The following is a 24,874-nucleotide window of genomic DNA, read 5'->3' as shown; positions in this document are numbered from 1 at the left end:
CACAGAGGCAGAGGCAGGGATGGTGTCCTGGCTCTGCAGCTGCCACCTGGTGTCATGGGGGTGAGCATCTCACCAAACCACCACAGCAGTGGGAGCCTTTGGCACGGTGCTGACACCACCACACTCCATCTGTCCCTGCAGGATGGATGCACAGGGCAGAGTAAAACCTGCCAGGCACGAGGATGTGGGCACCCCTGGGCTACCAGTTTCACCCTTCCCTCCCCGGGCAGGCAAAACCCCCAGCCCTGCCCCTTCCCACAGCCACAGCGGGTGGCTCCTGCCTTGCCAAGCACCAGAGGGACCCAGCCTGCTCCTCCTTGCTGGCCACCACCTGAGCCCCCCCAGCCAGGCCAAGCTGGGGCAGGGCAGGGCAGGGGAGGAGCTGAGCCCCACGGGAGGGAAGTGGCAGCGCCTGGCCCGAGCAGGGTGAGAGCCCCCAGCACCCCGGCTGCAGCCCCAGCACCGACCTGCCCTGGGCGACAGAAGAGGCTGAGGGCACCGTGGGGCTGGGGGGGGGGGGGGGGGGGGCGCTTCTTTTATTCTTTGCTTTGGTCTATACAAAAACAAAAACCAAACCCAAACCAACTCACAGAAGTAATAAAATCTTCCACTCCTGAGCCACGCTGCAGGCTCAGCCCTGCAGGCTCAGCCCTGCAGCTGCAGGCAGTGTCCTTCCCTCGGGTGGCAGCGCTGGGGCCAGAGCCTCTGCAGAGGGGGCAGACGGGGAGGGAGGGGGAGGGCAGGGGAACACCACTCACCAAAAGGAGGGGGAAAGGGCTTAGGATGTGCAACAGAGATCAGTACAAGGACACAGTTCCTAACACTGGAGTCACTCCTCTAGGGGTGCTGGGGGGGCAGGCAGGGACACAGAGGCAGCTCCCCAGGGGCTGCTTGGGAGGAACGAACCCGCGGGCACCCCGGGGGCACAGCCAAGGGCCTGGGGAACAGCACCCCCGGGCTCCAGCAGACTCTGGGCTGGGCCTGGGGCTGAGCTAGAGCTCCCCAAAAGCAAAGGGCTTTCCCATGTCAGATCCCTCTCCCAGCAGACTGGCAGCAGGACAGAGGGGGAGCTTAGAGAGCACAGAGGGAGGGGTGGTGAAGTTGGCACCGAGTGGGAAAGAAAGAAGGAAAGAAGAAAGAAATCTCTCCTGGCAAAGGCTGCCCCAGGGCTGGGGGCGAGCAGGGCAGGGCTGGGGCAAGGGGGGCTTAAAGCTTCAGAAACAGCATCTGGGCTGCTGGAGGTGCTGGGAGCAGTCCCAGGGGGAAGGACTCTGCCCACAGCTCCCCAGGGAAGAAAACAAACTCGAAAAATAAATCCTCTGGTGGGAATGGCAAAAATTTATCTTCTGAGGCACTTCTGGCTCCCAAGTCCTTGTGAACGCTCAGCCCTGGGGCCACCCTCTGCTGCACGGAGAAAACACCTGCAGGCGGCAGGGGGCTGCAGTTAGCACCTGGGGGGGAGGAGAACAGAGCCCCCTGAGCCCCTGGGGCAATGACCCACGGCAGCACCAGCGACCCCAGGGCAGCATCAGGGACCCCAGGGCAGCACCAGCGACCCCAGGGCAGCACCAGGGACCCCAGGGCAACATCAAGGACCCCAGAGCAGAACCAGGAGCCCCAGGGCAGCACCAGGGACCCCACAGCAGAACCAGGGGCTCCAGAGCAGAACCAGGGGCCCCAGGGCAGCACCAGGGACCCCAAGGCAGCGCCAGGGGCTCTGGGGCAGCACCAGGGACCCCAAGGCAGCATCAGGGGCTCCGGGGCAGCACCAGGGACCCCAGAGCAGAACCAGGGACCCCAGGGCAGCACCAGGGGCTCCAGGGCAGCACCAGGGACCCCACAGCAGAACCAGGGACCCCAGGGCGGCACCAGGGGCTCCAGGGCAGCACCAGGGACCCCACAGCAGAACCAGGGACCCCAGAGCAGAACCAGGGGCTCCAGAGCAGCAACAGGGACCCCACAGCAGCACCAGGGACCCCAGAGCAGAACCAGGGACCCCAAGGCAGCACCAGGGGCTCCAGAGCAGAACCAGGGACCCCAGGGCAGCACCAGGGACCCCAGGGCAGCACCAGGGGCTCCAGAGCAGAACCAGGGACCCCAGAGCAGAACCAGGGACCCCAAGGCAGCACCAGGGGCTCCAGAGCAGAACCAGGGACCCCAGGGCAGCACCAGGGACCCCAGGGCAGCACCAGGGACCCCAGAGCAGAACCAGGGACCCCAGGGCAGCACCAGGGGCTCCAGGGCAGCACCAGGGACCCCAGAGCAGAACCAGGGACCCCAAGGCAGCGCCAGGGGCTCCGGGGCAGCACCAGGGACCCCAGGGCAGCACCAGGGACCCCAAGGCAGTGCCAGGGGCTCCGGGGCAGTACCGGGGACCCCAGGGCAGCACCGGGGACCCCAAGGCAGCACCAGGGACCCCAAGGCAGTGCCAGGGGCTCCGGGGCAGCACCAGGGACCCCAGGGCAGCACCAGGGACCCCACAGCAGAACCAGGGACCCCAGGGCAGCACCAGGGGCTCCGGGGCAGCAGCAGGTGCCAGCAGCCAGCCCTGCCTCCCCCAGCCCCAGGGCTGCGTGCCCACCCCCTGGGCACCCCGCAGCGCCCACCTGGTGCGGGGTGGGGGCGGGGAGGGTTAGGCCAGCATGTGGTCGGCGAAGGGCGCCCGGACGCCGTCGCTGTAGGCGTCCATGGGGTAGTCTCCGTCCATGTCCATGTGCATGTCCATGGGGTCCAGGGGGATGTCACCAGAGTACATTGGGCGGTAGCCAGGGTCCAGCTCTGCAGGAAGGGTCGTGGCCACCTCAGCTCCTGCCCCTGAGAGCCTTCTCCAGGCCTCAGACACCTTCCTCCCAGCACCCCCCCCGCCTGGTGCCACGTGTGCTCCCGCCGCCCACCCACCTAACGGCAACCTGCCCCCCACCCCTCCCCCCGGGCCAGCCCAGGCACAAGGGGGCAGCTGAGCACCCCCAGCCAGGCCAGGCTGGCACCCTGCTGCAGGCACCCTGCTGCAGCCACCCAGGAAAGGTTCTTCAGCCAGGCTGGTTGGGTGGCATGAGGCACCTGCCCCACTAGGGCCCAGCCTGAGGGGGTACCCAGGTGCCACACTCACCATCTGAGTAGGGCTCATTGATGGGGATCATGCTCTGAGCCTAGGAAAGAAGTTGGCACAAGTGAAGAGGGGATTCGTGCTCATGTGTGCCCCATGCTCAGCGGTCAGGAGGTGCCCAGACCCACCCTGGGCAGAGGGTGCCATGCCCCAGGGCTGCAGCAGCCACAGCCCTCCCACACCCCCTCCTGCCCACGCTTGCTGGTCGCTGCCATCCAAGGCCGAGGCAGCAGCAGCAGCAGCAGCTCTGGGAGGCAGGACGGTGCCACCCCAGGGGAAGGAGCCGGTGGGGGTGCCCAGCAGGGTGCCCAGCAGGGTGCTCACCGCCTCCCAGGCCGCTGGGTCGTGCTTGAAGAGGGAGTTGGTGAGCTCCACGGAGACTCTCTTGCGGTAGTCAGGGTTCTTGTCCTCCGAGATGCGGAAGAGCACAGCAGCAGCGTAGGTGGCTGCAGGGCAAGGGGCACAGCGCCCTCAGCTCCGGCTGCCCGCGGGCACCCCAGCGCCACAGACCCCAGCCCAACAGCAGAGAGCCCCTGGCACAGCAGCCCTCACCTGTGCCCTCATTCCTGGAGTGCAGCAGCTCCATCAGCGGGGCCGAGGCTCCCTCCGCGTCGATGGCATCCGCGGCCTCCTTGTCCTGCGCCAGCTCGCACAGCACGCCGGCAGCCACGCGCTGGATGTTCTCCACGGGCGAGTAGAGAAGCTGCCAGCACACAGCAGTGCCCAGGTCAGGCAGCGGTGCCCAGGTCAGGCAGCGGTGCCCAGGTCAGGCAGAGGTGCCCAGGTCAGGCAGCGGTGCCCAGGTCAGGCAGAGGTACCCAGGTCAGGCAGTGGTGCCCAGGTCAGGCAGAGGTGCCCACGTCAGGCACTGGTGCCCAATTCAGGCAGAAGTGCCCAGGTCAGGCAGAGGTGCCCAGGTCAGGCAGAGGTGCCCAGGTCAGGCAAAAGTGCCCAGGTCAGGCAGAGGTGCCCAGGTCAGGCAGTGGTGCCCAGGTCAGGCAGAGGTGCCCAGGTCAGGCAGTGGTGCCCAGGTCAGGCAGAAGTGCCCAGGTCAGGCAGAAGTGCCCAGGTCAGGCACTGGTGCCCAATTCAGGCAGAGGTGCCCAGGTCAGGCAGCAGTGCCCAGGTCAGGCAGAGGTACCCAGGTCAGGCAAAAGTGCCCAGGTCAGGCAGAGGTGCCCAGGTCAGGCAAAAGTGCCCAGGTCAGGCAGAGGTGCCCAGGTCAGGCAGTGGTGCCCAGGTCAGGCAGAGGTACCCAGGTCAGGCAGAGATGCCCAGGTCAGGCACTGGTGCCCAATTCAGGCAGAGGTGCCCAGGTCAGGCAGCGGTGCCCAGGTCAGGCAAATGTGCCCAGGTCAGGCAGTGGTGCCCAGGTCAGGCAGAGGTGCTCAGGTCAGGCACTGGTGCCCAGGTCAGGCAGAGGTGCCCAGGTCAGGCAGCGGTGCCCAGGTCAGGCAGAGGTGCCCAGGTCAGGCAAAAGTGCCCAGGTCAGGCAGAGGTGCCCAGGTCAGGCAGTAGTGCCCAGGTCAGGCAAAGCTGCCCAGGTCAGGCAAAGATGCCCAGGTCAGGCAGAGGTGCCCAGGTCAGGCAAATGTGCCCAGGTCAGGCAGCGGTGCCCAGGTCAGGCACTGGTGCCCAGGTCAGGCACTGGTACCCAGGTCAGGCAGAGGTGCCCAGGTCAGGCAGAGGTGCCCAGGTCAGGCACTGGTACCCAGGTCAGGCAGAGGTGCCCAGGTCAGGCACTGGTGCCCAGGTCAGGCAAAGGTGCCCAGGTCAGGCAAAGGTGCCCAGGTCAGGCAAAGCTGCCCAGGTAAGGCAAAGATGCCCAGGTCAGGCAGAGGTGCCCAGGTCAGGCAAAGCTGCCCAGGTCAGGCAAAAGTGCCCAGGTCAGGCAAAAGTGCCCAGGTCAGGCAGTGGTGCAGAGGTCAGGCAGAGGGGCCCAGGTCAGGCAAAGGTGCCCAGGTCAGGAAGTGGTGCCCAGGTCAGGCAGCAGTGCCCAGGTCAGGCAGCGGTGCCCAGGTCAGGCAGAGGTGCCCAGGTCAGGCAGTGGTGCCCAGGTCAGGCACTGGTGCCCACCTCAGACAGAGGTGCCCACCTCAGGCAGCCAGCCAGGGCAAGCCCTGCTCCCGACCCAGCCGGACACACACACTGCCACTGGCCCAGCACCCTGGCACCTTGGCCCTGGCACCGTGGGGCTGTGCCAGCCGGCTGGCAGGTGACCAAGGGCAGCCCCCAGCCCCCCAGCCCCTGACCTGCACGAAGAGAGGGATGGTGTTGAGGCGGAAGATCTCCATGCGGTTCATGGGGTCCCGGGCCAGGATGTGCAGGGCCCCTGTGCACCCCTCCACGATCTCCTCCATCTTCACTCCGTCCTGCCAGGGCACAAAGGCTCAGCTGGGGCCCTGGAGCAGCCACTCTGGCCCATGCCAGGCTGCGGCCGCCCTGAGCACGGGCACAGGCCACCCTCTCGGGACAGGCTGGCTTGGGCACAGGGGCGCCCCTGGCAGACTCACTGTGTAGGGCTGCTGTGTGCCAGCTGCTGCGTGCCGCTGGGCATCCTGGTGAGCCTTGACCAGCAGCTGGACCAGGCGGGGGATGACAGCAGCCTCCTGCAGGGGGGCATGGTTGGCCGGGCACAGCGCCAGGTTGCGGATCAGACCTATGGTAGCCTGGGGGAGAGGAGCAGGGCAGGAAGGAGAGGTTTGTCCTGACCATGGACCACAGCAGCATGTGCCCCCCACAGGGCCTGCCAGCTGTGCCCCATCCCCGTCCCACCCCATCCCCCGCGGCCAGCCTGGCTTCAGCTTCCTCCCACACCGCATCCTGCCCCACGGGGGAGGCTGCCAGAGCACCAACCCCAGCCAGGAGCATCGACCCCAGCCAGGAGCATCACCCCCAGCCAGGAGCATCGACCCCCAGCCAAGAGCATCACCCCCAGCCAGGAGCATCACCCCCAGCCAGGAGCATCACCCTCAGCCAGGAGCATCACCCCCAGCCAGGAGCATCTACCCCCAGCCAGGAGCATCAACCCCAGCCAGGAGCATCAACCCCAGCCAGGAGCATCTACCCCACCCAGGAGCATCTCCCCCCAGCCAGGAGCATCTACCCCACCCAGGAGCATCAACCCCAGCCAGGAGCATCAACCCCAGCCAGGAGCATCTACCCCCAGCCAGGAGCATCACCCCCAGCCAGGAGCATCGACCCCTAGCCAGGAGCATCCCCCCCAGCCAGGAGCATCTACCCCAGCCAGGAGCATCTACCCCCAGCCAGGAGCATCTACCCCCAGCCAGGAGCATCGACCCCTAGCCAGGAGCATCCCCCCCAGCCAGGAGCATCACCCCCACCCAGGAGCATCACCCTCAGCCAGGAGCATCGACCCCCTGCCAGGAGCATCTACCCCAGCCAGTAGCATCTACCCCAGCCAGGAGCATCTACCCCCAAGCCAGGAGCATCTACCCCCAGCCAGGAGCATTGACCCCCCAGCCAGGAGCATCACCCCCAGCCAGGAGCATCCCCCCCAGCCAGAAGCATCACCCCCAGCCAGGAGCATCACCCTCAGCCAGGAGCATCTCCCCCCAGCCAGGAGCATCTACCCCCAGCCAGGAGCATCGACCCCCAGCCAGGAGCATCTACCCCCAGCCAGGAGCATCCCCCCCAGCCAGGAGCATCCCCCCAGCCAGGAGCATCGACCCCAGCCAGGAGCATCGACCCCCAGCTAGGAGCATGACCCTAGCCAGGAGCATCTACCCCAGCCAGGAGCATCTACCCCCAAGCCAGGAGCATCTACCCCCAGCCAGGAGCATTGACCCCCCAGCCAGGAGCACCCCCCCAGCCAGGAGCGTCGACCCCCAGCCAGGAGCATCTACCCCAGCCAGGAGCATCCCCCCCAGCCAGGAGCATCTCCCCCCAGCCAGGAGCATCACCCCCAGCCAGGAGCATCGACCCCCAGCCAGGAGCATCGACCCCCAGCCAGGAGCTGCTTCCTCCATCGGCTGCCATCGAGGAGGTGGCACAGCGGCACCAGGCCTGGCCACGGCTCCAGGCCCCCGGGCAGCACATCGCTGGAGCCCAGCCCCTGGCTCCCTCCATCCCCCCCGGCCTCTGACCTTGACCAGTGGCCACTGGTTGGGCTGGTTGAGCAGCTTGACGATGGCCGGGATGCCGTAGTTGAGGCGCACGGAGTTCTGAGCCATCTCGGCCTCGGGGTGCCGGCTGGTGAGGTGCCGCAGGGCGCAGACCGCCGGCTCCGTGATGTCCTCCTTGTCCCCTGCCCGCAGGATGGTGTGGATCAGAGCCTCCACCCCGTTGGACTGCGTCACCAGCGTCTTGTTCTTGCTGTTGTTGCAGGTGAGGTTGGAGAGGGTGCCGGTGGCGCAGGTCAGCACGTTCACGTCGTCCGAGCTCAGCTGGTTCACCAGGATCTTGAGGACGCCGTCCAGGCCCTCCTGCGGGGGCAGCAGAGCAGCCCAGCTCCAGCCCAGCCCCGGCACAGCTCCAGCCCAGCCCCGGCCCAGCCCCAGCCAGCTCTGGGCTCAGGCAGTGCCTGGGCTGCGGCCCCACATCCACCCTCTGGCCGCTGGCAGAGAGGATCCAGCCCCAGCTGTCCTCTTCCTCCCAGACCTGGCACCTCTGGTGCTCCCCAAACAGTCCTGGGGTGACCCCCGGGGTGACCCCAGTCTCAGGGCTGGAAGGAGTTAAAGCTGCCATCCCCTCCTCCACAGCAGAGCCACAGCCAGGGATGGTTCCCCAGCACAGCCAGGGATAGTTCCCAGCACAGCCAGGGATGGATCCCCAGCACAGCCAGGGATGGTTCCCAGCACAGCCAGGGATGGATCCACAGCACAGCCAGGGATGGATCCCAGCACAGCCAGGGATGGATCCCAGCACAGCCAGGGATGGATCCCAGCACAGCCAAGGATGGATCCCAGCACAGCCAGGGATGGATCCACAGCACAGCCAGGGATGGATCCACAGCACAGCCAGGGATTGTTCCCAGCACAGCCAGGGATGGATCCACAGCACAGCCAGGGATGGTTCCCAGCACAGCCAGGGATGGTTCCCCAGCACAGCCAGGGATGGCTCCCAGCACAGCCAGGGATGGATCCACAGCACAGCCAAGGATGGCTCTCAGCACAGCCAGGGATGGATCCACAGCAGAGCCAGGGATGGATCCACAGCAGAGCCAGGGATGGTTCCCAGCACAGCCAGGGATGGATCCACAGCAGCCCAAATACTTTCCAGGCTGCATCAGGCAGTGCTCTGCAGCAGAGGCTGCCCCAGCAGATGGGGAATGTGTCAAGAGGCAGCAAAGGGCTGGGGACAGCAACTCCACAGAGCAGAGCTGAGGTCACCTCATAGCAGCTGCCCCACAGGCCAAGGGCACAGCACCTCCACAGCAGCTCTGATGGCAGCTCCCTTGCTGGGCAAGGAGCCAAGAGGGCAGCCAGCACCTGGGCACACTGCTGGGGGCTGCCCAGGTCAGGCCAAGGTCTCAGGGGTGCCCCATCAGGTGTGTGATCTACTGCTGGTGGCCTCAGGCCCTGCCAGGGACAGGGCACAAGCCCTGGCTGCCAGCTGGCAGTGGAAGTGCAGTGGGCAGTACACAGCCTCCTGTGACACCAGGCAAAGCCCTGCTGCAGCAGGGCTTAGGCACAGCTGGGCATCCTCTCACTCTGCCAGGCACAAGCTGCCACAGCTGCCAGGGGCTGGAAGTGGCACCAGGATGTGGCTGGAGGGCAGCTGGGGAGGGCTGAGCTGCACAGCTCAGGGCCTGCAGGCTCACCTGCTTGGTAGCCACATCAGAGAGGTTCCGCAGGGTCCAGAGGCAGTTCTGCACCAGCCTGGGGCTGGAGCTGGTCAGGTGCTTGCCCAGAGCCTGCATGCCACCTGCCAGGGAAGGAGAGAGCACCTGAGAATGCCCCAAAGCTGCCCCAGCAGTGAGAAGGGAGGGACAGGAGGGCAGTGTGGGCTGGGCACCAGCTGGGCAATGCCTGCCTCCAGCACTCCACACAGCCTCAGGGCTTAGCAACAGCCACAGGTGGCATAGGCAGAGAGCTTCTGGCCAGCCAGGCCTGATCCTGCCCACACAGGGTGCCAGGAGAGCACCTCAGCAGCCCTGCAGAGCCAGAAGCCAGGCCACACACGGGTGGTCTGCCCTGGTTGTGGAAGGCTCCTGCCCACATCAGCTGTGAGTGGGGACCCTCAGCTGCACCATCCTGACCCCACAGCCCTCCTCCCACGTGCCCCCAGCCGTGGCACAGTGCCCAGCCCCTCTCACTCACCAGCCTCCACGATGGCAGGCTTGTTGCTGGGGCAGACAGACAGCACCTTCAGCACCCTGCTGGTGGTCCAGAGCAGCTTCTCGTAGTTGTAGCTGCGCATGATCTGCACCAGGGCCTGGGGGCCTCCGTTGGCCAAGATAATCAACTGCAGGACAAGGAGGGGCAGGCTGGGCTGTGTGGCACCTCTGGGCCGGGGGCAGCACCGCCCTGGCTCCCCCAGCTCGTGCCAGGACACAGGGCAGGCAGAAGCTGCAAGCCCTTGGCACACAGAGTTGCTTCAGGTCCCCCCTGCTGGCGCCGTGCGCTGCCCCAGCGCCCCCAGCCCTGCACACCGAGCTCCGGCACTGCAGGGCACAAGCAGCAGCCTCCTGCCCAGCCCCTGCCACAGCAGCTCCAGAGACCTCCGTGTGAGGCCAGGATGGCTCCTGGTGTGTAGGAGAGCAGCAGGCCAAGGACAAAGAGCCTGGCAGGAGCTGATCCACCAGCCAAGCTGGCACAGCTGCCACACTGCTGGCCGTGGGGCACACAGCCTGGCACAGCTGCCACACTGCTGGCCGTGGGGCACACAGCCTGGCACAGCTGCCACACTGCTGGCCGTGGGGCACACAGGCTGGCACAGCTGCCACACTGCTGGCCGTGGGGCACACAGGCTGCCACAGCTGCCACACTGCTGGCCGTGGGGCACACAGCCTGGCACAGCTGCCACACTGCTGGCCGTGGGGCACACAGCCTGGCACAGCTGCCACACTGCTGGCTGTGGGGCACACAGGCTGGCACAGCTGCCACACTGCTGGCCGTGGGGCACACAGGCTGGCACAGCTGCCACACTGCTGGCCATGGGGCACACAGGCTGGCACAGCTGCCACACTGCTGGCTTTGGGGCACATAGGCTGGCACAGCTGCCACACTGCTGGCTGTGGGGCACACAGGCTGGCACAGCTGCCACACTGCTGGCTGTGGGGCACAAAGGCTGGCACAGCTGCCACACTGCTGGCTGTGGGGCACACAGCCTGGCACAGCTGCCACACTGCTGGCTGTGGGGCACACAGGCTGGCACAGCTGCCACACTGCTGGCTGTGGGGCACACAGGCTGGCACAGCTGCCACACTGCTGGCCGTGGGGCACACAGGCTGGCACAGCTGCCACACTGCTGGCTTTGGGGCACACAGGCTGGCACAGCTGCCACACTGCTGGCCGTGGGGCACACAGGCTGCCACACTGCTGGCTGTGGGGCACACAGGCTGCCACAGCTGCCACACTGCTGGCTGTGGGGCACACAGGCTGGCACAGCTGCCACACTGCTGGCCGTGGGGCACACAGGCTGGCACAGCCCCCACCCCTGCCTCCCAGGCTTCTGGCTGTGAGGAGTGAGGCCGAGCAAGCCCCCAGCTGCCGCCCTCCCCCCGGCAGCGCCCCGGGGGCAGCCCCAGCCCCTGGTCCCACCTTGCTCTCCTGGTTGCCGTAGGCCAGGAGCTGCAGGCAGTCGGTGGTGATGGCCAGGAACTTGGGGTTGTTCTTGTTGAGCAGGGGAACCATCTTCTGCAGGCCGTCTGCCAGGCGCACTGCCATCTTGGCGCCCTCCTGGTACAGCAGCAGGTTGTGCAGGGTGGTGATGGCATAGAAGAGGACAGACTCCACCGGCGAGCTGCGGGCACAGAGCCACCTCAGCGCCCCCAGCCGCCCCTGGCTCCCCGGGCTGCGGCCTGCCCCCAGCCCAGCTCCCACCCAGCACCCCGCAGCGGGGCCTGGCAGGGGGCACCACGGTCTGTGGCCCTGCAGGAGGGGGCATGGGGAGTCGCTGCCCTCCTCCTGCCCCTCCAGACACAGCAAAGCCCTGGGGCTGTCTCAGGCTGGAGGGCTCAGGCTCTGCCATTGCCTTGTGCTGGGCTGAGCAGAAGCAGGAGCCAGCTGTGGGGGCAGCAGGAGCCCTGCCCTGCGCTGCTCCCAGCCCCGCAGGGACCACCAGGCTCTGCCACCCTCTCGGGATCCCCTCCCGCAGGCTCCTACCTCAGCATCCTGACCAGGGCTGGGATGCCACCGGACTTGAAGATGGAGAGCAGCCCCTCCCGGTGGTGGGAGAGGTTGTGCAGGATGCTGGTGGTGCAGCGAGCAGTGTCCAGGTCGCTGGTGCTCTGCATGGTCCTCACCACGGCTGCCACCACCTGCGGCGACTGCATCAGCGCCCGGCGCGAGGCCTCCTTCTTGGAGAGCTGGTTCACGATCATGGCAGCCTTGCTGACGACCACCTGTGGGCCAGGGGCTGGTGAGGGGCTGCAGCTCCCACTGCCACCCAGCACGCAAGGGGCAGCAGCTCCCTCTGCCACCCAGCATGCAAGGGGCAGCAGCTCCCTCTGCCACCCAGCACGCAAGGGGCAGCAGCTCCCAGTGCCACCCAGCACGCAAGGGGCAGCAGCTCCCTCTGCCACCCAGCATACAAGGGGCAGCAGCTCCCTCTGCCACCCAGCACGCAAGGGGCAGCAGCTCCCTCTGCCACCCAGCACGCAAGGGGCAGCAGCTCCCAGTGCCACCCAGCACGCAAGGGGCAGCAGCTCCCTCTGCCACCCAGCACACAAGGAGCAGCAGCTCCCAGTGCCACCCAGCACGCAAGGGGCAGCAGCTCCCTCTGCCACCCAGCACGCAAGGGGCAGCAGCTCCCTCTGCCACCCAGCACACAAGGAGCAGCAGCTCCCAGTGCCACCCAGCACACAAGGGGCAGCAGCTCCCAGTGCCACCCAGCACGCAAGGGACAGCAGCTCCCTCTGCCACCCAGCACGCAAGGGGCAGCAGCTCCCTCTGCCACCCAGCACGCAAGGGGCAGCAGCTCCCAGTGTCACCCAGCATACAAGGGGCAGCAGCTCCCTCTGCCACCCAGCACGCAAGGGGCAGCAGCTCCCTCTGTCACCCAGCATACAAGGGGCAGCAGCTCCCTCTTCCACCCAGCATACAAGGGGCAGCAGCTCCCTCTGCCACCCAGCACACAAGGGGCAGCAGCTCCCAGTGCCACCCAGCACACAAGGGGCAGCAGCTCCCTCTGCCACCCAGCACGCAAGGGGCAGCAGCTCCCTCTGCCACCCAGCACGCAAGGGGCAGCAGCTCCCTCTGCCACCCAGCACACAAGGGGCAGCAGCTCCCAGTGCCACCCAGCACGCAAGGGGCAGCAGCTCCCTCTGCCACCCAGCACGCAAGGGGCAGCAGCTCCCTCTGCCACCCAGCACGCAAGGGGCAGCAGCTCCCAGTGCCACCCAGCACACAAGGGGCAGCAGCTCACTCTGCCACCCAGCACGCAAGGGGCAGCAAGGATCCTGCTCTGCCAGGCGAGAGCTGGCCTGGGGCTGCTGCCCATTGTGCCAGGCAGAGCTGGCACAGCAGTGCTGGCAAGGGTGGGTGTGTTCCACAGCCCTCATCTGCCACGCTCAAGGGGCAGCAGTGGGCAGCACATGGGCAGGGCAAGAAGCACTCAGCATCAGAGCAAGGCCAGGGCAGGAGAGCCCGGTCCCAGCGGCGGACAGGCTGTGGGTGGGCAGAGGTGGGCACAGTCTGGTGGCAGGATGGAGGCCACCACAGAGCTGAGCCAAGAGGGAGGAGCCAGGTGGCAGCCATGGAGGCCAGCTGGGATGGGAGCTCCCTGCCCAGCAGCTGGAAGCCCAGAGCCTGGCACAGCAGAGGGGGGTCCCTCACCGGGTCCTCGTCGTTGAGCAGCTTGGTGAGCTCGGGGATGGCGCGCGTGGCCAGCTCGGCGTCGTCCTGGTAGTTGATGAGGTGCACGATGGCAGACTTGAGCATCTGGGAGGGCTCTGCCAGGCGCTGCACGTTGGTCTGCTGCCCCTCCAGCTGGGTGCTGAGCAGCAGCGAGCGATCCTCCACCGTCTCGGGGTACATGGCAGCCCTCACGCGCTGGGCACGGGTCATGGCCAGCTGCGCCTCCATGTCTGCTGCTGCGGCACGCGGAGGGCGCGGCGTCAGGCTCGGCCCCCCCCGAGGAGCACCCCCAGCCCTGCTCTGCAGGGCAGGGAGCTGAGAGGGAGCCGAGCAGGAGCTGAGAGGGAGCTGAGCAAGAGCTGAGCGGGAGCTGAGCAAGAGCTGAGCAAGAGCAGCGTCAGCAGTGCCAGCGCAGAGCTGCTGCTTCAAAGCGCAGGCAGCCACAGCAGCGCCCAGATAAGACAACATGCAATTAGCAGCCTGATGAGGCACTTGTCACACAAGCCCCAGTAATTAAAACATTAAGGGCATCTGCAACTTGGGGCCAGCTGGCACTGGGGATCAGGAGAAGGACACAGAAGGTTCAGGATGCCAGGGCAAGCACAACCTGAAGGACAAAGATGCATCCCCAGCATCCACACCCACATGGCACCACCCAGGGCTCAGGAGGGCTCATCCCTCTCCACAGGGCTCTTCCCCACCAAGGAGCCAGTGCCTGAACCTTCCCCAGCCCCTCACTGAGGGCAAGCGATGGCCTCTGCCAGGGGGAAGCATCTCCCTGGCTCCAGGGCTGCACCTCTGCTTCACCCTCACCCAGCTGGCCAAGCTTCATGGCACACAGCAGCAGTGCTGCCAGCCATGCCGAGACAGGCTCTGGACAGGCTCCTGAGACAGGCTCTGAGCAGGCTCCTGAGATAGGCTCTGAGCAGGCTCCTGAGACAGGCTCTGGACAGGCTCCTGAGACAGGCTCTGAGCAGGCTCCTGAGACAGGCTCTGAGACAGGCTCCTGGGACAGGCTCTGAGACAGGCTCCTGAGACAGGCTCCTGAGACAGGCTCCTGAGACAGGCTCTGAGACAGGCTCCTGGGACAGGCTCTGAGACAGGCTCTGAGACAGGCTCCTGGGACAGGCTCTGAGACAGGCTCTGAGACAGGCTCCTGAGACAGGCTCTGAGACAGGCTCTGAGACAGGCTCCTGAGACAGGCTCCTGAGACAGGCTCTGAGACAGGCTCCTGGGACAGGCTCTGAGACAGGCTCTGAGACAGGCTCCTGGGACAGGCTCCTGAGACAGGCTCTGAGACAGGCTCTGAGACAGGCTCCTGAGACAGGCTCTGAGCAGGCTCCTGGGACAGGCTCTGAGCAGGCTCCTGGGACAGGCTCTGAGACAAGCTCCTGAGACAGGCTCCTGAGACAGGCTCCGAGACAGGCTCCTGAGACAGGCTCTGAGACAGGCTCTGAGCAGGCTCCTGAGACAGGCTCCTGAGACAGGCTCTGAGCAGGCTCCTGAGACACGCTCTGAGACAGGCTCTGAGCAGGCTCCTGAGACAGGCTCTGAGCAGGCTCCTGAGACAGGCTCCTGAGACAGGCTCTGAGACAGGTTCCTGAGACAGGCTCTGAGACAGGCTCTGAGCAGGCTCCTGAGACAGGCTCTGAGCAGGCTCCTGAAACAGGCTCCTGAGACACGCTCTGAGACAGGTTCCTGAGACAGGCTCTGAGCAGGCTCCTGAGACAGGCTCTGAGACAGGCTCTGAGCAGGCTTCTGAGATAGGCTCCTGAGACAGGCTCTGAGCAGGCAGACTGGCAGGGAGCAGATCTGTGGGCTGGGATCAGCTGTTCCCATCCTGAGCCAAGCCACCGGCACTCGGATGTGTGCCCAGCTCAGCACCGGTGCCGGCTGGCTGCGCGCCACCCCCACGCGAGAGCCTCTTGGTGTGGGGAAGGAGGGCAGGAGGCAGCAGATTTTAGGCAGCAACAGCTCCCAGGGTGTGGAAGGTGGCATGGAAGAGAGCCCAGAGGGAGCACAGCTCATGCAGGAGGAGGAGGAAGGCAGGAGTCAAGCAGCTGAGCTCGTGGAAGTACGCAGCCCCACGGCCCCTACCTTGCACTTGGCCCTGGCTCTGGCTTCCTCCCTGGCAGTAACTCGTGGTGGTCTTCTTGATGGTGTACTGCTTGCCATAGACCTCATCATCGTCCCCGTGGCACTTGCTGCTGACCGAGGGCACCTGGGTGTTGACGCCGGAGTGGATCCCCGAGTCGTAGGTGTAGGTCTGCTGCCACTCCGTCACCTTGATCGGCTGCTCCATCATGTTCATCACCTCCATGGCTGCTCTGCGGGGCGCAGGGGGCAGAAATCACGCCTCTGGCAGAGCCCAGCTGCGGCAGAGCCCTCTCGCCCCTCTCCCGCACCCAACCGCAGGGCAGCCCCCGGCAGGCAGCTGGCCCCGGCGCAGCCCGCGAGGAGCAGCTGGAGCCGATCCCTATCTGCCCTCCTCCCCCACGCCAGATGAAAGGCGGCTTCGGGATGACGAACCCACAGCTCAGCACTTTGCTGCTCCTGTTCAGACACGAACCGCGGCTGCCTGAGCCTCCCCAGCGCTGTCTCACAGCCTCGGCAGCCAAGGTGTGCGCGGGGACCCCGCAGACAGACCCCCGAGCCCACTCCAGACCCAGCCTGCTGCCCACGGGCGTTGTAAAGACCAGTACCAGAGCCAGGAGCTGACAGAGAGCTGGGGACAGCCAGGGGGCAGGAGCTCCAAGAGCTAAATGAATGTTTTTGGAGGGCTTCTGGGACTCTCCTAAAGCACTTAAAAACAACCGGGAGAAGCCACCAGCCCGGATCTCCCGTGGGTGCTCAGCACCATGGGTGCCCATGGCATGGGCTGGGGGCTGCGGGCTCCCCACACCGTGCCGAGCACCACACCGTGGCCGCCTGGTGCCAGGACAGGGCAGCCCAGCACATCCCAGACACAGGACAAACCAGCTGAGGTTGCTCGGAGCAGGGCCGGGCTTCCCTTGTCTTTAATTTGGGGATGCAGAGGGAGGGAGGCTCAGGGATTTACCCCGGAGCGCAGCGGCAGACGCTGCAGGGCTCTGAGTCACCAGCCCCACATGCAGCCCCACAGCACAGCCGGGAGGGGAGGAGGGGATGGGGGAATGGAGACAACAGCCGGCCAGCCCCACCGCCGCTGACCCATCACCCAGGCACCCGCCGGCATTCCTGCCCCTTCCTCCAGCCGCTCAGGAGCGAGGATGAGGATGAGTCAGAGTTTCAGCGGCGATAAGAGGCAAAGGCAGCAGCTGGGTGCAGCAGCAACAGCGATTCCCAGCACAGCTCTAATTACCACCTCCACCAGCACTGATTCATGCAGCAAGCCGGACCGGGGTGGCCACGCATCCCTGGCAGCGCTCCAGCCACCAGCACAGCTCGGGGCTCACGGGGACCAGCCGGGCTGGTGCGGCAGCCCCGGGCCCCAGCACCCTCCTCAGGGAGCGAGGGGAACGGGCGACGAGCCCCCCGCCAGCCCCAGTCCCCCAGCAGGCCGGGGGCTGAGTCAGGGCGTCGGGTGGTGGCTGAGGACGCGGCGTGCGTGGGGTGTCCCGGCAGGGCACAGCGGGCACAGCCTTGGCACGGCTCGCCCCAGCGCTGCTGGCTCTTCCCGAAGCACGGCACACCACGGAGCTCGCAGGGAAGAGCCTCGGCCTGAGCACGAACGTTCATTCCCAGGGAGCAGCGGGCGGGCAGGAGCCCCACCATGCCCCCATCCCCCTGCATCCCACCACGTCCCTGCCCGCTCCCTCCCAAGCCACCTTCCCGGAAGCACCGCAGGGCACCGCTCCTGTCAGTTCGATCTGTTTGGAGCCGTGGAGCAGCAATCTGCAACCTAAGTGCTGCGGCTCGGGGCTGATGCATTATGCATGCTCCGAGGCAGGAGGCGCAGGGCCGCGGCTGGAGCCCGGCGCGGGCAGCTCCGTTCCCACGGCAGGGCGCGGGAGGGAGGCTCCGCTCGGTGCAGCAGGACCGCGCGTGACGCACGGCACCGGGAGCGAGCCCAGCCCCGCTCCCCACCCCGTGCCAGAGCAGGGTTTGGCCGGGACAGCCTATGCCGAGCTGGGAGTGCCACGGGGCCACGCACTCGCCGCGTGTGAGCGAGTCTGTCCGGCTGGCAGAGCCCCCAAGTGCGTTGGGAAACCCAAGGAAAGCGGTGCCAAGCCGTGCCCAAGCAAGCAGGGCGGCAAGAGAGCATTCAGCTGGCACCAGCGGGGTCAGCGCCGCGGTGCAGGAGGTGGTGCAAGCCACCAGGCTGCTGTACAGACCCCAGCAGCAGGACTATGGCCAGAGGGTCAGTGGCAGCTGGATGGGGATTGACAAGGGGACAGAGGGCCTTTGGGGAAGCTCTCTGCCCCTGTGAAGGGGCTGTAAAGACCCTAAGAACCCAGCCAGAGGGGGCAGGGACCCCCAGAGAGCAGGGAGCTGGAGCCGGCAGGAGCTGGAGCTGCCTGCACCGTTGGTTGACCAGCAGCAACTGCTCTACAGTTCCCAGGCATTTGACAGCCCACTTCATTGTTCAGCCTCCATGAGGTGAGCTCAGCCACTGGCTTCCTCAAGTCCTGCATTATGCATGAGCCTCCCACCCCCACCCCGTCTGCACCACTGGCACCCCAGGGACATCAAAAGCCAGCAAAGCTCCTCAGATCCCAGACAGCAGCTCAGGTGATCGGCCCCAGACAAGCTCCACGCAGGAGCGGAGCACCGTGTCAGACCTGTCTGAGCCTGCTGCCCTGCAGAGGGGCCATGGGCAGGGGCGGTACGTGGCTTGAGGAGCTCCAGGAGCCCCCCTGAAGGTGCCCATGGGCACCTTGTTAAATGCAGCACCCCAGAGCATCCTTGCCCCACCAGCAGCCCCTGCAGGGTTTGCTCCTCACCACGGGTGGGCAGGCAGCCAGGCCAGCAGCAGCTGAGGCACCAGGGCCAGCAGAGAGAGTGTCAGAGGCCCCAGCAGCGAGCAGTGACATTTCTGAGCGCTGTGTCAAGTGTCCTTTGCTCATCACTCAGCAAGGGCCAGGCGCCTGACACCAGCTTCTCCCACAGCAGCTGTGTCCTCAGATGTCCTCCCTCCTCCTCAGCAGGATCAGGCAGACAGCAGTGCCAGAGGCAGGGGATGCTGACCCCGGGTCACCAGTGATGCTTTTGATGGCGAATGGCTGCAGAGGGCCATGACCTGCACCATTCCCAGGCCCTCACCAGCAGTGAAGGGCAGTGGTTCATGCAGGAGGGAGGAGCAGGGGTTGGATCTGGGCCTGTCCTGTGGGGCCAGCAGGTTGTGAGGAGGGAGAAGGAGACCTCCAGCATCACACCAGGGAATGAGTTCAGCTGTACAGAGGGGCTTCAGCTGTGGTACATGGGGCAGGCAGAGGCTTCAACCACACATCCCCCAGGGGAGAGGCAGGAGAAGGTTAATCCCTCTCCCACCCCTTCCCACAGCCAGGAACCCGGGACAGGCAGAGGAAGCTCCTGCGGCTGCAAGGCACCAGCCAGCAGCTCATCCGCCCCCGGAGCCATTTGATCGGTGTCCAGGCAGCATCACCCCCCGCGGGACACCGTCTGGGAGGAAGTCTCTGGCAAACACAGCCCCAGGCCTGCCCAGCCCTTCCCTCCGGCTGCTGCGGGAGCCTTCGGCCTCACCCAGGCAGGACACAGCTGAGCTGCCCAGCAGCAGGGCAGCCATGAGCTGCCTCATGCAAGGACAGCTCCTGCCTGGGCACCTGATGGTCAGCAGCCGTGGGGCTGTCACCCCCCAAACAAGTGCAGGGCACCGAGCACCCCACGTGGCCAGACCGGGGCTGCACAGGAGTGGGCACCAAGAGCCTGTGGTCAGGGGGTGCAAGGAGCAACTTGAGTCCATCATGCATGGTTCCAGACGACCCTTGCTTCCCCCGTGCTGCCCAACCCGGAGTGGGATGCCAGCCGTGGGGGTGCCACAGCCCCATCCTGCCCCAGACCCTGCCCGGCAGCAGCGCTGGAGGTGCCCTCGCTGAGGGCTGCAGCGCGGGGGGCTGAGCTCAGCTGCCGCCGAGTGCGAGCGGCTGCAATTAGCCTCACTTAAGGCTCCTGAGAAACGGAAAGCGGCGGTTAAGGCAATTCAATAACTGCAACCCGAGCAGAGCCTCTATTTCTGAAGCACTTACGCCACACGCAAGCCATCCCCAGCCCTCCCCACCCTGCCGGAGCAGCCAGAGGATGACAGCCATGTGGGAGAGCAGCATCGACAGCCACAGCACCGGAGCTCTCCTGGAGAGAGCCGCACCCCCAAGTCCCGCAGCATCTGCACCACCCCCCCGCCCAGAGGCGCCCAGCGGCAACACCGCTGCGCCCAGGGCTAACGGAGCCGGGGCGGCGGCGGCGGCTCACGGAGCGCCCGCAGACGCCACAGCAGCTCCAGCAGCGCACAAAGGCTTCAGTGGTTCTGAAGAGGACCCTTCGCAGGAGCACGCAGCAGGAGCAGCACAGAAAGAAGCTTTTCAAGACCTCGCCACCGTCAATGGGAAGCGTTAGAGTCAGATGCCGGCTACCAGGAACCCTTTCAAAGAGGCTTTCCAGGGAAGATGAGAGGAGAATTCAAAGGCGAACGACAGCGGCTTGAAGTTTAATGAGGAGGAGACCGCGACGGGGGCTCAGCCTCTCGTTAGAAACAGGCTGCAAGGTGTGAGGCTGGCAGATCCCAGCCTCTGCACAAAGGAGCTGATGGCCTTTGCTTGCCAACAGCACCATGCCCAGGGCTGCTCCAGCCACCCCAGCAGCGCTGACAGCTTCAGGTGGCTCAAGGAGGGCAGCAAGGAGCACAGGAGCTGCTCTTCCCTTCTGGGCTCCCTCTCCCCAAAACCATTAATTTTTCAGCTGTTCCTGAGGCCAAGTCTGAGCTGTCCAAAGCCCCGTGGCAAAGTCCCTGCTACCTGGGAGGTGCCACATGCCCCTAGGTGTAGCAAGGTCAGGCTCCCAGCAGCAGAGCCAGCCCTGGCAGCACCACATCTCTGCCATGCCCTGCCTGCCTGATGCTCCCCATCACAGCAGAGCTTGTTCCCCTCAGCCTGCACCTGAGCTAACAGCTCCTGACAGCTCCAGCATGCACAGGCTGCAGACTTGGGCACTTCCCATCACACAGTGCCAAGGTCTTACCCATCAAGCGCTCTCTTCTTGTGAGAGCACAAACAGCGCTGGGCATGACCCCCACCCTCCTGCAGAGCACCGTGGGGCTGCCAGCACGGGGCACCACAGCCATGGGAACACCCTGGCACTCGTGCCACAGCTGTGCCAAAGCTGCACCACAGATTGGGTTTCCCCTAGGGAGTTCTGCTGCCCAGCCCTGGCTCACCCAGCATCACCTCCCCGCCCCCCACACAGGCATGGATCCAGCAGCCTTGGTTTGGGATCAGGTCCCCTTCTCACAGCTCTTGTGCCATGCCAGGCTAGCTCTGCCCACACAGAGTGAGCCCCACGGCAGGACCCCAGCCCAGGGAAGGTCTTCCACATGCTGAAGGCCCTCTGCAGGGTCTCTGTCAGTGCACCTCCCTTCCCTACACACCAACTGTTGGCACAGACACTAGGGAGGACCTCCGTGGGCACATCCTCTCCTCAATTAAGGTTTGTTGCTCTCATTAGAAACACTGCTGGGGAAGATGGGAGCTTGCCACTTGTCCCTGGGAACTGGCAGGGTGCAATTAATCACAACAACTCCATCTGGATAAGAAACATAATAATGGTTATTTTGTTTTTAAAAAAAAAGCAGCACAAAGTACAAATTGTCCTTCGAGAACAGGACAACAGGAGCAGGCTTTAAATTTAGCCTGGGAGGTGCAGAGGCTGCTCCCAGCTCCTGCCGGGGTGCCCACAAGCAGGGGACGCTGCCACCCGGCCCCGGTGCTGCCGGAGGAGCCGCGGCAAGAGGGGAGGGGCAGGCAGCCGCCGAGCCCCGGCTTAATTTCCCCATCCAACCACATCACAGCTGTAAAGTTCAGAGGCTTCACACGAAATTATCACCAACAGCCGTCAGCAGCCGGCCTGTCGGAGCAAGTTAATGATTTGTCACCGGGGCTCTGCCCGCGCGTCACCGCGATTACAGCACAGCTCCTTGCAGCGGCCCGAGGTCTCTTCCCCCACCGGCCGGGCACAGGAGCTCTGCCCAGCCACCCCTCCCAAAATCCAGCTGGGACCACGGCACATCCCACACCGGGGGGTCCGTGCCACCCTCCGGCACCCGGGCAGGCTCCCCCCGGGAGGGCTCCGCTGCTCACCTGCCTGCTCCTGGGCGTGGGACGCTCGGAAAGCGGCGAGCAGGAGCCCCAGGGCTCGACTCAGGCGAGCGCAGGCATCGCGGGGCCGCCCGACCAGCCGGTGCCAGGCTCCTGCCCTGTCTGCACAGCAGAGGAGCTGTGCTGAGAGGCCTCTAGCAGCTGCAGCAGAGCCCACCAGGGCAGGCATATTTAGAAGGGTATTTCAAACCTCTGCCTAATTCAAAACATCTTCGTCTCCCCCGCAGGCAGCGACCAGCTGGGCGGCATTCCCGAGCCAGAGGCAGGAAGCGGAGAGGGTGAGGAGCTCTGCCCGTCGAGGCACCTGCAGCTCCAAAGCCAGCCCAGGTTAAGATGAGCTGCTTAGGTCAAGTTCTAAGCTTACTCTGAAGAGGGAGCACCTGGACCCTCACACCCCTGCTGTCCTCCAGCACCCACGGGAAAGGAGGCTAAACCCAGCCCTGATGAAGTGGGCACCGAGGCAGCCCTGGCGTCCTCCCATCCCAGCTGCCTCCAGCCAGCTAGGGCCAGCCCATGGTCTCCCAGGCCTGAGAGCCACCACCCACTCCGTGCCCCACAGCCCCTGTCTGGGTGGAAGAGCACCAGCTGACACCAAAGGTGAGAGCTGAAGTCCAAGGGAGGCTCATAAAGTCCTAATGGAAATTAAATTCCTTTTTAACTTCTGTTAATTAGAAGCCAGCCCAATGCAAACCGCCAGGACCAGCACAGGCCTCGGTGCAGATGCTGCAATTAAAGTCTTGCAAGTTGCCTGCAAAGAGCCTCCCTCCCCACTTCCCCAGCCTGCAGAGCAGGGGCCAAGGGCAGCCCTGCTCCCCAAGGCTCTGCCATCTGTGCCCGGCAGAAGCTTCATCTTAAACCCTGAAGATCTGAAGTGTGACAGAGAGCCAGATCCCACCAAGTGTTCCCACACCAAAGCACAGCCTTGAAGGGAAGCCATCGTGTCACAGGAACAGCCTCTGCCGAGACAGCCAAAGCCCTGCAGCTGCACCGCAGTCCCTGCCCCGGCTGCTGGAGCCGGTTAAGGATTTCAGGTGGGGGAAACAAAGGGGAGAGTTAATGGGATTAGGACAGCGCTGAACGTTACCCCGAGAGGCAGCCCGGGACAGGGCAAGGTCCCCGCCTCGACCAGGCCACAAGCTGCCCACACTGCTGAGGTGGGCAATGCTCGTGCCACGGTGTGCAGATCGTGTGCCCAGCCCTGGCAGAACCCCCCCCTACCCTCCCCCCCCCCCCCCCCCCGGCAGCCCAGCTCGGCCCCCCCCCCGGGACGGACACGCTTCCTGGAGCCGGTGAGGACACGCCACACCGCCCAGACAATAGACTGTGAACGCCATTGTCTGGAAGCCAGGGCCCCGCCGCGGCCGCCCCACCTTCCCCCGGTGCCCCAGGAGCCCCCCGAGGACTGGGGATCCACGTCTGCCCCAGCAGCCACACGGGAGCCAGCCCTGGAGGGAAAAACGCCCCCCCAGCCACGGATGCCAGGAGCTCCGTGCCTTCCCATCCTGATGGCCAACTTGTTTCAGCCAAACGAGCAGCAGAATGGGCGCTCCATGGCTCCAAAGCCATTAGATGGGTGCCCAGCACCCTCCCAGCTGACTCGGGTAGGACACCGACAAGGACACCTTAAAGCCCCCCCCCTAGCCCCGGTACCAGCCAGGCTGGACACCCACTCCCCGAGAGCACGGGCGGGGGCAGACCCTGCAGGCACCCCGGGATGAGGATGACAGCCCTGGGCAAAGGCCTCCGGCACCGCTCCAGCCCCAGCCCCACGGCAGCTGGCAGGGAGAAGCTTCGCCCCCGGCTCCCCGACAGCCCCGTGGCAGATGGGCCTGAGACCGGCGGTGCCGGGGCTGGCAAGCAGCACCAGCGCCAAAACCGGCACAGCGTGGGTGGAACAGGAGGTGCGGCGACGGCGGGGGCCAGACCCAGTTGGGTCACAGCGTGCCCCAGCCCCCACCACCCTTCCCGCATGAGGAAGCCGACAGGGAACAGCACCTCAGACACGGGGCTCGCTCAGGCACCCCAACGGCATCACAGGAAAGCCAAGGGGGTGCAGGGCCCACTGCAGCCTGGCGAGAGTGGGTGTAGGCACAACAGCAGCGCAGGTCACCGCCCAGGACCGTCCCTGGCAGGCGGTTGTGCCCTCCCAGCTGGCATTCACACTCCTCTGGCAGCACAAACATCTCTCCAAGTTGCTCGTATGACAACCTACAGCCTCCTTCTCTGGGCAACTCCCAGCAACATTTCAGCATTATCCTTTCATCTGCGCTGTAAACCTGATTAATTAAGCTAATCACTCGGCTAACACAATTAAGAGTGCTCTCGCCTCTCCAAACACACACCAAAAGCCAGCCGAGTTTCATGTCCCGCTCCCCCCCCCCCCCTTATTTCCTCCTGTGGATATCTACTGTCAGCCGATCCGGGGGGTTCGGTTGGGCACCCCTGGGCCGGGCAGGGTCACCAAGCCACCCAGAGCCCTTCACGGCACCCTCCAAGCCTCAGCCTAGGTAAACAGTTTGCGAATCCAGCTGAAGGTAAGGGGCACCTGATGGCACCGTGGGCGGGACGCTGGCACCAGGGGGGCTCCGACGGAGCTTCGAGCGGGCGCGGCGGGAGCACGCAGCCACCAGGTGTGACTCAGGGTACGGTGGCACCGAGAAGCTTTACGTAAGAGCCCCGAGGCCACCTGGGCGAGGAGCGTGCCAGGGCCTCGCCCGTGGAGCAGCGACTCCCAGCACACCCGGGCGGTGCCGGAGAACGAAGCTGCCTCCGCCTCGCACCAGGGCGCGGGGCCACAACTTGCGAAGTAGCTCCCAAAGCACCGGGCGGGGAGCGAAGCCGGGACAGCCGCAGCCACCTCGGGGGCTCGCCCCAGGGACCCGCCCGACCGGATCCGCGCAGGCTGCGCCCGGCCGCCGACAGCCGCGCCGCTCGCCCCTGCCCCACGCGGGACAAGCTCCACTCGCACGGTTCTGCCACCGGCGGCGAGCGCTGGCCCGGGCGGCGGCAGGACCGCCCCAGGACGACCGGTGCTGCCCAGCCCAGACAGCCGCTTTCTTCCTGCCCCGAGCGCGGCCCCTCCCCTGCCCCGGCGCTGCTCGGCCCGGCCGGCTCCCCCCCAGCCCCACTTCGGCCTCCTCCCGGCGCGGTGGCGCCCGGCACGGCGCCGCTCACCTGCGCTGGGCTCGGTCCGCGCACGGTGCCGCCCGCCCGCTGCTGCCGAACAAAAGGCGAGCAGCGCCCCGCGCCGCGCCGCGCCCCCGCGCACGGCCCGCCCCCGCGCTGCCGCGCCGCTATTGGGCCGCCGGCACGCCCGTCAACCGCGGGCTCCGCCCCCTCCGGACGTGTTTATTCGCTACCCATTGGCGGGGGCGCGGCCGCCCCGCCCTTCAGAGGCAGGCGATTGGACGGCGAGAGGGGAGGGCGGGGCGAGGCGGTGGGCGGGGAAGGGCGCGGCCGGCAGGGGGAACCACCTGGTGACG

General features: G+C 65.9%; 1 protein-coding gene across 2 annotated transcripts; it reads right to left on the bottom strand.

Annotated features, from left to right (window-relative positions):
- Positions 1-415: 415 nt before the first annotated feature.
- JUP (junction plakoglobin) lies at positions 416-24,621 on the bottom strand. Of its 2 annotated transcripts, none has more exons than XM_068167104.1 (15): positions 24,567-24,621; positions 15,184-15,413; positions 13,066-13,322; positions 11,395-11,633; positions 10,831-11,032; positions 9,388-9,532; positions 8,889-8,992; positions 7,213-7,551; positions 5,620-5,775; positions 5,359-5,478; positions 3,659-3,809; positions 3,431-3,552; positions 3,110-3,149; positions 2,607-2,778; positions 416-1,451 (listed from the first exon to the last, which is right to left on the bottom strand). In XM_068167104.1, the coding sequence occupies exons 2-14, from the start codon at positions 15,404-15,406 to the stop codon at positions 2,633-2,635; spliced, it is 2,244 nt and encodes a 747-aa protein (XP_068023205.1). In that variant the 5' UTR covers positions 15,407-15,413; positions 24,567-24,621; the 3' UTR covers positions 416-1,451; positions 2,607-2,632. The 2 variants fall into 2 exon arrangements, with proteins under 2 accessions (XP_068023205.1, XP_068023206.1); XM_068167105.1 differs by having other exon boundaries at positions 416-1,421.
- Between the last annotated feature and the right edge of the window lie 253 nt (positions 24,622-24,874).

The sequence above is a fragment of the Melanerpes formicivorus genome, unplaced genomic scaffold, assembly GCF_026170545.1.
Source record: "Melanerpes formicivorus ecotype bairdi unplaced genomic scaffold, bMelFor1.0.p_v2 SCAF_112, whole genome shotgun sequence".
Taxonomy (NCBI): domain Eukaryota; kingdom Metazoa; phylum Chordata; class Aves; order Piciformes; family Picidae; genus Melanerpes; species Melanerpes formicivorus.
The sequence above is the reverse complement of the archived record's forward strand: the minus strand, read 5'-3'. Positions and strand labels throughout refer to the sequence as shown.